This window comes from Triticum aestivum, chromosome 1D, assembly GCF_018294505.1.
Source record: "Triticum aestivum cultivar Chinese Spring chromosome 1D, IWGSC CS RefSeq v2.1, whole genome shotgun sequence".
Taxonomy (NCBI): domain Eukaryota; kingdom Viridiplantae; phylum Streptophyta; class Magnoliopsida; order Poales; family Poaceae; genus Triticum; species Triticum aestivum.
In genome coordinates this window covers 203,175,495-203,189,270 of record NC_057796.1, presented here as the reverse complement: position 1 = coordinate 203,189,270, position 13,776 = coordinate 203,175,495, and the positions used below count along the sequence as shown (strand labels likewise).

The following is a 13,776-nucleotide window of genomic DNA, read 5'->3' as shown; positions in this document are numbered from 1 at the left end:
ATCCGCGTTCTTGTAACGCTTCTGCATCGCTTCAAGGGTATGAAGATGCACTCCCCTCTCTCTCGTTGCTAGTCTCTCCATAGATTGATCTTGGTGACCCGTAGGAAAATTTTGAATTATTGCTACGTTACCCAACAGTAACCCCCCCCCCCTCCCGGTATTCCGATAAATACCTGATACTATCTGAAACACTTCTGGTGTCCAAATACTATCATCCTATATATCAATCTTTACCTCTCGACCATTTCTAGACTCCTTGTCATGTCCGTGATCTCATTCGGGACTCCGAACAACATTCGGTCACCAAATCACACAACTCATATAATACTAAATCATCATCGAACGTTAAGCGTGCGGACCCTACGGGTTCGAGAACTATGTAGACATGACCGAGACACCTCTCCGGTCAATAGCCAACAGCAGAACCTGGATGCTCATATTGGTTCCTACATATTCTACGAAGATCTTTATCGGTCGAACTGTAATGACAACATACGTTACTCCCTTTGTCGTCAATATGTTACTTGCCTGAGATTCGATCGTCGGTATCTTCATACCTAGTTCAATCTCGTTACCGGCAAGCCTTCTTTACTCGTTCCGTAATGCATCATCCCACAACTAACTCATTAGTCACTTATCTTGCAAGGCTTCTTATGATGTATATTACCGAGAGGGCCCAGAGATACCTCTCTCACACTCGGAGTGACAAATCCTAATATCGATCTATGCCAACCCAACAAACACCTTCGGAGATACCTGTAGAGCATATTTATAATCACCTAGTTATGTTATGACGTTTGATAGCACACAAGGTATTCCTCCGGTATCCGGGAGTTGCATAATCTCATAGTCGAAGGAATATGTATATGACATTAAGAAAGCAATAGCAATAAAACTGAACGATCAATATGCTAAGCTAACGGATGGGTCATGTCCGTCACATCATTCTCCTATGATGTGACCCCGTTCATCAAATGACAACTCATGTCCATGGTCAGGAAACCTTAACCACCTTTGATCAACGAGCTAGTCAAGTAGAGGCTCACTAGGGACACGGTGTTTGTCTATGTATTCACACATGTATTAAGGTTTCCGATCAATACAATTCTAGCGTGAATAATAAACATTTATCATGAATAAGGAAATATAAAATAACAACTTTATTATTGCCTCTAGTGCATATTTCCTTCACTCTCCCACTTGCACTAGAGTCAATAATCTAGTTCACGTCTCCATGTGGTTTAACACCAAAGGGTTTACTAGAGTCAATAATCTAGTTCACATCGCCATGTGATTAACACCAATAGTTCACATCACCATGTGACCAACACCCAAAGCGTACTAAGGTGTGATCATGTTTTGCTTGTGAGAGAAGTTTAGTCAGCGGGTCTGCTACATTCAGATCCGTATGTATTCCGCAAATTTCTATGTCTACAATGATCTGCATGGAGCTACTCTAGTTAATTGCTCCCATGTACAATATGTATCCAGATTGAGACTGAGAGTCATCTAGATTAATGTTTAAAGCTTGCATCGACGTAACCCTTTACGACGAACTCTTTGTCACCTCCATAACCGAGAAACATTTCCTTAGTCCTCTTTAGGTACCTAAGGATAATTTGACCGTTGTCCAGTGATCTACTCTTGGATCACTATTGTACCCCTTGCCAAACTCGTGGCAAGGTACACAATAGGTCTGGTACACAGCATGGCATACTTTATAAAACCTATGGTTGAGTCATAGGGAATGACTTTCATTCTCTCTCTATCTTCTGCCGTGGTAAGGTTTTGAGTCTTACTCAACTTCACACCTTGAAACACAGGCAAGAACCCTTTCTTTGACTGTTCCATTTTGAACTTCTCCAAAATCTTGTCAAGGTATGTGCTTTGTGAAAGTTCTATTAAGCGTCTCGATCTATCCCTATAGATCTTGATGCCCAATATACAAATAGCTTCCCCGAGGTCTTTCATTGGAAAATTCTTATTCAAGTATCCTTTTATGCTATCCAGAAATTCTATATCATTTCCAATCAATAATATGTCATTCACATATAATATCAGAAATGCTACAGAGCTCCCACTCACTTTCTTGTAAATACAGGCTTCACCATAAGTCTGTATAAAACCATATGCTTTAATCACCTTATCAAAGCGTATATTCCAACTCCGAGATGCTTGCACCAGTCCATAGATGGATCGCTGGAGCTCGCACACTTTGTTAGCACCTTCAGGATTGACAAAACCTTTTGGTTGCATCATATACAACTCTTCTTTAATATCCATTAAGGAATGCCGTTTTTGACATCCATTTGCCAAATTTCATAATCATAAAAAGTGGAAATTGCTGACATGATTCAGACAGACTTAAGCATCGCTACAGGTGAGAAAGTCTCATTGTAGGCAACTCCTTGAACTTTGCCGAAAACCTTATGCGACAAGTCGAGCTTTGTAGATAGTGACATTACTATCAGCGTCAGTCTTTTTCTTGAAGATCCATTTATTCTTAATAGTTTGCCGATCATCGGGCAAGTCCACCAAAGTCCACACTTTGTTCTCATACATGGATCCTACCTTAGATTTCATGGCCTCAAGCCATCTGTCGGAATCTGGGCTCATCATAGTTCCTTCATAGTTCGTAGGTTCGCCATGGCCTAGTAACATGAATTCCATGACAGGATTACCGTACCACTCTGGTGCGGATCATGCTCTAGTTGACCTACAAGTTTCAGTAGTAACTTGATCTTGAAGTTTCATGATCATCATCATTAGTTTCCTCTCTAGTTGGTGTAGGCATCACGAGAACGGATTTCTCTGATGTGCTACTTTCCAAATTGAGAGAAGGTACGATTACCTCATCAAGTTCTACTTTCCTCCCACTCACTTCTTGAGAGAGAGACTCCTTCTCTAGAAAGGATCCATTCTTAGCAACAAAGATCTTGCCTTTCGGATGTGTGGTAGAAGGTGTACCCAATTGTTTCAATAGGGTATCCTATGAAGATGCACTTCTCCGATTTGGGTTTGAGCTTATCAGGCTGAAGCCTTTTGACATAAGTGTCGCAACCCCAAACTTTAAGAAATGGCAGCTTAGGTTTCTTGCCAAACCACAGTTCATACGGTGTAATCTCAACGGATTTAGATGGTGCCCTATTTAATATGAATGCGGTTGTTTCTAATGCATAACCCCAAAACGATAGTGGTAAATCGGTGAGAGACATCATAGATCGCACCATATCTAATAAAGTACGGTTATGACGTTCGGGCACACCATTACGTTGTGGTGTTCCAGGTGGCGTGAGTTTGTGAAACTATTCCACATTGTTTTAATTGAAGGCCAAACTCGTAACTCAAATATTCGTCTCCATGATCAGATCGTAGAAACTTTATTTTCTTGTTACGATGATTCTCCACTTTACTCTTAAATTCTTTGAACTTTTCAAACGTTTCAGACTTGTGTTTCATCAAGTAGATATACCCATACCTACTCAAATCATCTGTGAAGGTTAGAAAATAACGATACCCGCCGCGTGCTTCAACACTCATCACACCGCATACATCGGTATGTATTATTTCCAATAAGTCATTAGCTCGCTCCATTGTTCCAGAGAACGGAGTTTTTAGTCATCTTGCCCATGAGGCATGGTTCGCAAGTATCAAATGATTGATAATCAAGTGATTCCAAAAGTCCATCTGCATGGAGTTTCTTCATGCGCTTTACACCAATATGACTTAAACGGTAGTGCCACAAGTATGTTGCAGTATCATTATTAACTTTGCATCTTTTGGCATCAATATTATGAATATGTGTATCACTACGATCGAGATTCAATAAACCATTTACATTGGGTGTATGACCATAGAAGGTTTTATTCATGTAAACAGAACAACAATTATTCTCTAACTTAAATGAATAACCGTATTGCAACAAACATGATCCAATCATATTCATGCTCAAAGCAAACACCAGATAACGTTTATTTAGGTTCAACACTAATCCCAAAAGTAGAGGGAGTGTGCGATGGTGATCGTATCAACCTTGGAATTACCTCCAACACACATCATCACCTTGCTCTTAACTAGTCTATGTTCATTCTGCAACTCCCGTTTCGAGTTACTAATCTTAGCAACTGAACCGGTATCAAATACCAAGGGATTGCTACAAAAACTAGTAAAGTACACATCAATAACATGTATATCAAATATACCTTTGTTCATTTTGCCATCCTTCTTATCCGCCAAGTATTTGGGGCAGCTCCGCTTCCAGTGACCATTCCCTTTGCAGTAGAAGCACTCAGTTTCAGGCTTGGGTCCAGCTTTGGACTTCTTCACGTGAGTGGCAACTTTCTTGCCATTCTTCTTGAAGTTCCCTTTCTTTCCCTTGCCCTTTTACTTGAAACTAGTGGCCTTGTCAACCATCAACACTTGATGCTTTTTCTTGATTTCTACCTTCGCCGATTTCAGCATCGCGAAGAGCTTGGGAATCATTTTTGTCATCCCTTGCATATTACAGTTCATCACGAAGTTCTAGTAGCTTGGTAATGGTGAATAGAGAACTCTGTCAATCACTATCTTATCTGGAAGATTAACTCCCACTTGATTCAAGCGATTGTAGTATTCAGACACTCTGAGTACATGCTCACTGACTAAGCTATTCTCCTCCTTCTTGTAGGCAAAGTACTTGTCAGAGGTCTCATACCTCTCGACACGGGCATGAGTCTGAAATACCAATTTCAGCTCTTGGAACATCTCATATGCTCCGTGGTGTTCAAAACATTTTTTAAGTCCCGGTTCTAAGCCGTAAAGCATGGTGCACTGAACCATCAAGTAGTCATCATATCGAGCTTGACAAATGTTCATAACGTTTGCATTTGCTCCTGCAATAGGTCTGTCACCTAGCGGTGCATCAAGGACATAATTCTTCTGTGCAGCAATGAGGATAATCCTCAGATCACGGACCCAGTCCGCATCATTGCTACTATCATCTTTCAACTTGGTTGTCTCTAGGAACATATCAAAAAATAAAACAGGGGAGCTATACGCGAGCTATTGATCTACAACATAGATATGCGAATACTATCAGGACTAAGTTCATGATAAATTAAGTTCAATTAATCAAATTACTTAAAAACTCCCACTTAGATAGACATCCCTCAAGTCATCTAAATGATACGTGATCCAAATCAACTAAACCATGTCCGATCATCACGTGAGATGGAGTAGTCATCAATGGTGAACATCTCTATGTTGATCATATCTACTATATGATTCACGTTCGAACTTTCGGTCTCCAGTGTTTTGAGGCCATGTATGTACATAGGGGTGGGCGTTCGGTTTCCCCGGACCGAACGGTTCGGTTCTTCAGTGTTTTGATTTTCTCGGTTCCTAGAAAACGTGGACCGATCGGTCTATAGCAATAAACAAACCGAGCCTTCGGTGCCCCGGTCGATCGGTTCGGTACTCGGTTTTGCATCGAACAGGCCGAACAGTTGGCGGAATGTGATGGCGGGATGGGATGGCGGATGGGATAGTTGCTATACTTTTGTCTCGGCTGGGCTAGATAACAACACGTGTTATGCTCAAAGAAAAAAATACATGAGGTGAGCGAGACAACAGGCAACAACAAACAGTACCTAGGTTCACTAAAAAAAGCTGGCGGGCGTCCTGTACATGTGACGAGAATCAGGGGACCAGCCGGCCGGCCTACGGCACTGTTTTCCACTCATCACATTAACGCGCCATCCCATCAATACAATTGATTTTTTATTTGTTGGGTGGCAACACAGAGCGTACAAATGGGAACTAATTTATGGAAGACGCACGAGACAGTTAGTGGTGGGCCTCGGTGCTTCGGTCAATTCAGTTGCCTGACTGTGCAAACCGAAATCACTGAACTAAATTCGGTTTCTCATAATCGCTAACCAAGCATAGTACCGAACTAATCGGTCTCGGTCACTTCGGCCTCGGTTCAGGTTAAATCGGTCCGGTCGTTCGGTTTTCGGGTTATATGCCCACCCCTATATGTACATGCCAGGCTCGTCAAGTTTAACCTGAGTATTCCGCATGTGCAAACTGTCTTACACCCGTTGTATGTGAACGTAGAGTCTATCACACCCGATCATCACGTGGTGTCTCAACACGGCAAACTTTCGCAACGGTGCATACTCAGGGACGACACTTATACCTCAAAATTTTAGTTAAGGGATCATCTTATAATGCTACCGCCGTACTAACCAAAATAAGATGCATAAAAGATAAACATCACATGCAATCAAAATATGTGACATGATATGGCCATCATCATCTTGTGCTTTTGATCTCCATCTCCAAAGCATCATCATGATCTCCATTGTCAATGGCTCGACACCTTGATCTCCATCGTAGCGTCGTGGTCGTCTCACCAACTATTGCTTCTACAACTATCACTAACGTATAGTGATAAAGTAAAGCAATTACATGGCGTTTGCATTTCATACAATAAAGAGACAACCATAAGGCTCCTGCCGGTTGCCGGTAACTTTTACAAAACATGATCATCTCATACAACAACATATATCACATCATGTCTTGGCCATATCACATCACAACATGCCCTGCAAAAACAAGTTAGACGTCCTCTACTTTGTTGTTGCAAGTTTTACGTGGCTGCTACGGGCTTCTAGCAAAAACCGTTCTTACCTACGCATCAAAACCACAACGGTGATTTATCAAGTTTGTTGTTTTAACCTTCAACAAGGACCGGCCGCAGTCAAATTCGATTCAACTAAAGTAGGAGAAACAGACACCCGCCAGCCACCTTTATGCAAAACTAGTTGCATGTTTGTCGGTGGAACCGGTCTCATGAACGTGGTCATGTAAGGTTAGTCCAGGCCGTTTCATCCAACAATACCGCCGAATCAAAATATGACATTGGTGGTAAGCAGTATGACGATCACCGCCCACAACTCTTTGTGTTCTACTCGTACATATCATCTATGCATAGACCTGGCTCGGATACCACTGTTGGGGAACGTAGCATGCAATTTCAAAAAAATTCCTACGCTCACGCAAGATCTATCTAGGAGATGCATAGCAACGAGAGGGGGAGAGTGTGCCCACGTACCCTCGTAGACCGAAAGCAGAAGCGTTTGACAACACGGTTGATGTAGTCGAACTTCTTCTAGATCCGACCGATCAAGCACCGAACGTACGGCACCTCCGAGTTCTGCACACGTTCGGCTCGATGACGTCCCTCGTCCTCTTGATCCAGCAAAGGTGTCGAGGAAGAAGATGAGTTCCATCAGCACGACGGTGTGGTGACGGTGATGGTGAAGTAATCTGCGCAGGGCTTCGCCTAAGAACTACGAAGATATGACCGGAGGCGTAAACTGTGGAGGGGGCGCGCCGGACACGGCTAACGATTGTTGGTGTGTGTTCTAGGTGCCCCCTCCCCACGTATATATAGGTGGGAGGGGGAGGGGGGCATCCATGGGGCGCCCCAACTAGGAGGAATCCTACTTGGGGTCCTATCCCAATTCGGCCCCCCTTTCCTTATTTCACCGGAGGGGAAAAGGGAAGAGGGAAGGGAGGAAGGAAAAGGAGGGCCGAACCCCCTCTTCCTTCTCCAATTCGGCCTCCTGCCTAAAAGGGGGGGGGTGCCACCCCTTGTGGGCTAGTGTGCTCCCCTCTTATGGCCCATAAGGCCCATTATTCCCCCGGGGGTTCCGGTAACCCCCCCCCCCCCCCCCAAGTAATCTGATAAATACCCAATACTGTCTGAAACACTTCCGGTGTCCGAATACTATCATCCTATATATCAATCTTTACCTCTCGACCATTTTGAGACTCCTCGTCATGTCTGTGATCTCATCCGGGACTCCGAACAACATTCGGTCACCAAATCACACAACTCATATAATACTAAATCGTCATCGAACGTTAAGCGTGCGGACCCTACGGGTTCGAGAACTATGTAGACATGACCGAGACACCTCTCCGGTCAATAACCAACAGCGGAACCTGGATGCCCATATTGGTTCCTACATATTCTACGAAGATCTTTATCGGTCGAACTGTAATGACAACATACGTTATTCCCTTTGTCATCGGTATGTTACTTGCCTGAGATTCGATCGTCGGTATCTTCATACCTAGTTCAATCTCGTTACCGGCAAGTCTCGTTACTCATTCCGTAATACATCATCCCGCAACTAACTCATTAGTCACTTTGCTTGCAAGGCTTCTTATGATGTGTATTACTGAGAGGGCCCAGAGATACCTCTCCGACACTCGGAGTGACAAAACCTAATCTCGATCTATGCCAACCCAACAAACACCTTCGAAGATACCTGTAGAGCATCTTTATAATCACCCAGTTACTTTGTGACGTTTGATAGCACACAAGGTATTCCTCCGGTATCCGGGAGTTGCATAATCTCATAGTCAAAGGAATATGTATATGACATGAAGAAAGCAATAGCAATAAAACTGAACGACCAATATGCTAAGCTAACGGATGGGTCATGTTCATCACATCATTCTCCTAATGATGTGATCCCGTTCATCAAATGACAAGTCATGTCCATGGTCCGGAAACCTTAACCATCTTTGATTAACGAGCTAGTCAAGTAGAGGCTCACTAGGGACACCGTGTTTGTCTATGTATTCACACATGTATTAAGGTTTCCGATCAATACAATTCTAGCATGAATAATAAACATTTATCATGAATAAGAAAATATAAAATAACAACTTTATTATTGCCTCTAGGGCATATTTCCTTCAATAAATACCAGGAACCAATGGCAATTGCTTCCGTTGAATTTTCCAGACCAAGGACCACACATTTTTTTAACTGGTTACAGCAATAAATATTATAGCACAGCTTCTGTGCATGCTTTACAATAGCAAAGTCCAAACCCAGTAACCGCCATAACTATTTAGCTTTTGCACAAGTAAATAATGGTGCTTGGTATCCTCCGCTCCTATACCGCACGTAGGACATAGCCCACGGACTTTTATATGTTTGTTATCCAAAGTCACCTGACATGGTTGCGGTCCTAACAAAGTTGGCCAAAGGAAAATTTTAACCTTGGCACGACAGGTTAAGCTCTAGATCTTCCCACATATCGGCGAATTCCGTGAGGGTCCAACTGTATTTTCTCCTGATATTTTATGTCCATATTGGTTGTGCCACTCCGCAAAGTATGCCGATCTCACTGAGAATCTTCCGTTTCTGCACAAGTTCCATGCTACGAAGTCTGACATGTCAAATTCAGGCAACGGAATCGCAAGGATCCGCGTCACATTGACTTGCCAGAATGTTTGAGAAACCAACTCTTCATACCAACGACCCGTAACAGGTCCAATGAAATCACTTACTTTTGATACTAAATTGCCTCCACGAGCCATGATCACCTTCCTGGTAGGTGAGTTAGGGATCCATTTATCATCCCAAACATTGATCCGACTATCATCACCGATCCTCCATATATGACCTCCTTTTAATGTTTGCACCGCTGACATAATAATTTGCCATGTGAATGAGGCTCTCTTTTTGAGAGTTGCATTCAAAATATCACAATCTGGATAATATTTGACTTTGAGAACACGGGCACAAATGAAATCCGGATTATCAACTAATCCTGAAATCTCATTCCACCTTCTTTCTTTGGCACACACAACTTCCACCAGACAAACCAGTGCATTCTTCTCCGATTATCACCGTCACTCCACCAAGTGCATTCTTCTCCGATTATCACCGTCACCCCACCAATAATGTGATATAGCCTGTACAATTGATTTGAGTAGCAATTCTTTTCGTCCTACTCCCTCCATTCTAAATATAAGTCTTTGTAGAGATTCCACTATGGACTATATACGGAGCAAAATGGGTGAATCTACACTCTAAAATGCATCTATATACATCCATCTGTATGTAATTCATAATGAAATCTTACAAAGACTTATATTTAGGAACGGATGGAGTATTGAAAGTTGTCTTCCCTTTCATCCCATAATTCTTCAATCCACCAAAAAATGGAAACAGTGTGTCCTATCTAAACCAACAGTGAATGGTAAGTCTAGATAAATATCCAATAGTGCCACGGTCATTATATTCAAACTGCTGCAAATTTGTTTCTTCATCTCAACTCTAGTATTAGGGCTAAAAAACGCACTTAACTTGTCCACACTAATCTTCTGAAGAGGCACAATATGATGCAAGGATTTCTTTCAGGCACTCAACATTGTCCCTTGCCCTCTTTGTTCTACTACAATGTCGTGCCAAGCACAACTAGCAAATGAATTACTCCTTCCGTCCTAAAGTTCTTGTCTTAGATTTGTCTAGATACGGATAAATCTAGAACGTTGGGAGTACTTGACAACATAAAGCGCAAAAATTGCTGTCACTTGGGAATTCAAGTGGTGGGTAGTCAACTAATCATCATTTCATGAAAGAAGTTCCAATATGCCGACTTCTGTGAAATGAATATGTGAAGTGAGGGACAAGTGGGTACGTTCGAATTGTCCAGACAAACGCCCTATTTTGGCTCCTCTCAGTTGCCAATGCACAAGATTTCAGAAATCAACATCAAACAATGAGAAGCAATCCCCGAAGCTAAGGCATGCAAACAAGATGTAGATCAAGAAAGTAATATACAAAATGCACGAGAAGTAATTGAATCGATTGGGCCAAAACTCGAAAGACAAACAGCAAGCTGCAGCAGCCCTGCAGTACCAAGGCTGTAGAGGCGAAGTGAACCTTTGGAGGCAAGCAATGTAACTATATAGTTCAACAGAGCACACCATCATTCTGAAGGAAATAGCACAGTATAGCATTTCTGCAAAACTCATGATAGCAACCTACACCGAATATCTTCTTGACATGAATAAAGACCCAACCCAGACTACAGTTCAGAGAGCAAATCCTACTCATAAGAGCACCATAGATTTGAACTGGTTGTGCAGGCAGATAACCCAAACACCCTAGTAACCACCCTTGAGATCATTGACCACATCGTAGGGAATGGGAGTGACAGTCTCAATTGTGGTACCCTCGACCATGAACCCAGGTTTAGGGCCGAGCGGCTGCCTCTTGGTGCTGATGACCTCACCGCGCGCCTTGGCTTCCGCCTTGAGCTGGTCGTTCTTCACTTTCCTCAGGCGGAACTCCTCAGCACACCTGGATGGCTGCACATGCTCAACACGGACATGGATCCTTTTCCTGATAATGCGGTTTCCAACCTGGGCAATGTAAACACGATTGTGATTGTAAATATATTAGTCTTGAACTTGACTCTACATGAAATTTTATGATACAAATTGGTATGTTCCACTAGAACACAATAAATGAAATGTAAAGCTGCACAGAAGCATAAGGATAAGTTGACAAAAAGAAATGCTTGATAGCACTATTGATTTCAAGATGCAAAGTGTTCTAGCCTATTACCATGAGCAAATCAAGATATTGAATATAGCCATATAACTTGAGGTGTATTTCAAAGAAAACAAAGGGCAAAACATATATATCTTACCACTAACAATAAAGTTAGAACTTAGCTACTTCAGAAAAGAGATAAAGTGATAGCATACAGGGCCACAGCAGAATGGATTACTATAATCTTTGTTGGCAGAAATCCTAGGAAGCTGTTTTCCTCAACAAAGCAGTACTCTTCGATATGCCATAATTGTAAATGCACTCAGCAATTTATCAGTCTCTAATCACACAACAATCAATAGAAACTAATAGAATTGTAAAGCTGGGGCAGTCCAAATTTAGTATTCCATGCAATGGAAGCAGCTAAAACCATTCGAGGGAACATGATGTGTACAACAAACACTGTGAACAACTTCAGCCTCAACCCTCCTCGCCTTATCTACCATTTGGACCCATACTGATAAAGAAAAAACATCTCGGATTACTACAACCATAATGAATCTTCAGAGCATATAAAACATGATAACGTGGTAGGACTGCAGCCGCACAAGCATTGCCCCACACTATCGCCATTAAATGCTCTGTATGCTACACCTACCAAGCAGGCAGATCTACGCATGTCAAACTTTTACAGCCCATTACAGCTACTAAATAAACAGAATCGCACTTGCAAAAGAACAATCAGTTGCACAAATTCTACAAATGGGAGTATACCACGACTGCGACATCGCTGTGGAGCAAGTACCCCAGGGACGCGTATCGACAGTGGCTGTGCCCGCACAGCCGCGAGGGAAGAAAACGGGATCGATCTATACCTGCTTGTTGATCTCAACGCCGATGGCGCGCTTGGTGACGTTCCACACGCGTCCGGTGCGGCCGTGGTAGAACTTGTGCGGCATACCCTTGTGCACGGCGCCGTTCACCTTGACGTCGACGTACTCGCCGACCTTGTAGGTGCGCAGGTAGGTGGTGAGCGGGATGTAACCCTTCTTCCGGAACGGGCGCGCGAACAGGTCGCGCGTCCGCGACCGCAGACCGTGGCCCGCCGGCATCCTGCTGCTCCTGCTTTGCTTCGCGGTGCGGCGGCGGGAGAAGGGTGGTTGGTGTGGGGGGGCTAGGGTTTGCGAGGGTTTGGAGATGGTTCTATCTTATAGCTCTGTGGTGGGGGTCCGAGTGGTGTTGGGCTGGACTTTTATGACGGAGTTTCGGCCCATTGCAGATGTAGGAGCATGAGACTTTTGGTGGAATTGATACCCCAAAAAAAATGGTGGAATTGATAGTTCTCAAAAAAATGGTGAAATTGATTATTCTCAAAACAAAAATGGTGGAATTGATTTTTTAACTCTCGGAAAAATAAAACTAGTGCTCTACTATATAAGCTTATTATGGTGCATGTTTTAGAATAACACGTGCACTTAAAATCATGGTGAAAATAGATTGAATTTAAGGTAAAGAAAAGCTTGAGCGGCTGGAAAACATTTTTCGGGTTTCTATATGACAATCCTACACTATTACTAGTAACTAGTAGAATGCACGTGTGTTGCCATGGACAGTTTAATTTTTTTTACTGGTTGCATATATAAACATAATGATCATGTTCTACTGGAAAAAAACATCTAAGGTTTATGGATATATATGATATTCCACATTACAATTAAGGTCACTAAATTTCTCAACCCATCAAACAATGGGTAAGTGCCTAAGTAAATGAATCTGAGTGAGTGGAATAAGGGAAGATCAAATGAATGAACATATGAATCGCGTACATGGCGTTCATGAGTTCTTCTCAAGTTGGAAATGGAACCGAGTAATACACACTGCATTGCCCTACGGTAAACCATGGGCCTTCTTTCTCGCTAGTGCTCAGGAGCCCCATTTGGCCATTTCTGTCGTCGTCGGACTCAAAATCACCCCTGACATCTCTCGGCTACCTTTGGGACCATGTCCACTATGTTTCACTTCAGCTTACATTACTCCTCGGGTAACATAAGTAGTAATGTTCAACCATGCAGATCAGTAAAATATAGCCAATATCTACACAACGAAATTTGTTTTGCTGAGAAACTTATATGCTTTCCTTTTCGAAACCAATTAACCAATCTGCCACATGTTGATCGACCCCTTTGGTCCATACACAAATTATAGTCGTTCTGCTCTCAAAAGGAGAATTGCACAGATAAAAGCGGTATATAATTCAGTTGGCTACAACGCGGTTAACCATCCTCAAATGTACATGTGAAAGATGATGGTGCAAAACAGAAGCATGACTGAAACATGTTGGTGCTTCTACTAACTTTGATATGACTCTAGTCTAGTGAGCTAACTTTGTTGAATTTTCAGGACAATTGTTTCTACACTGGTAGCAC

The 13,776-nt window shown here is 42.6% G+C and overlaps 1 protein-coding gene across 1 annotated transcript; it reads right to left on the bottom strand.

Moving 5' to 3' along the window:
• Nucleotides 1–10,730: 10,730 nt before the first annotated feature.
• On the bottom strand, nucleotides 10,731–12,543 carry LOC123180979 (60S ribosomal protein L21-1). The gene is made up of 2 exons (XM_044593181.1): nucleotides 12,226–12,543; nucleotides 10,731–11,217 (listed from the first exon to the last, which is right to left on the bottom strand). The coding sequence occupies exons 1-2, from the start codon at nucleotides 12,460–12,462 to the stop codon at nucleotides 10,960–10,962; spliced, it is 495 nt and encodes a 164-aa protein (XP_044449116.1). The 5' UTR covers nucleotides 12,463–12,543; the 3' UTR covers nucleotides 10,731–10,959.
• Nucleotides 12,544–13,776: the final 1,233 nt, after the last annotated feature.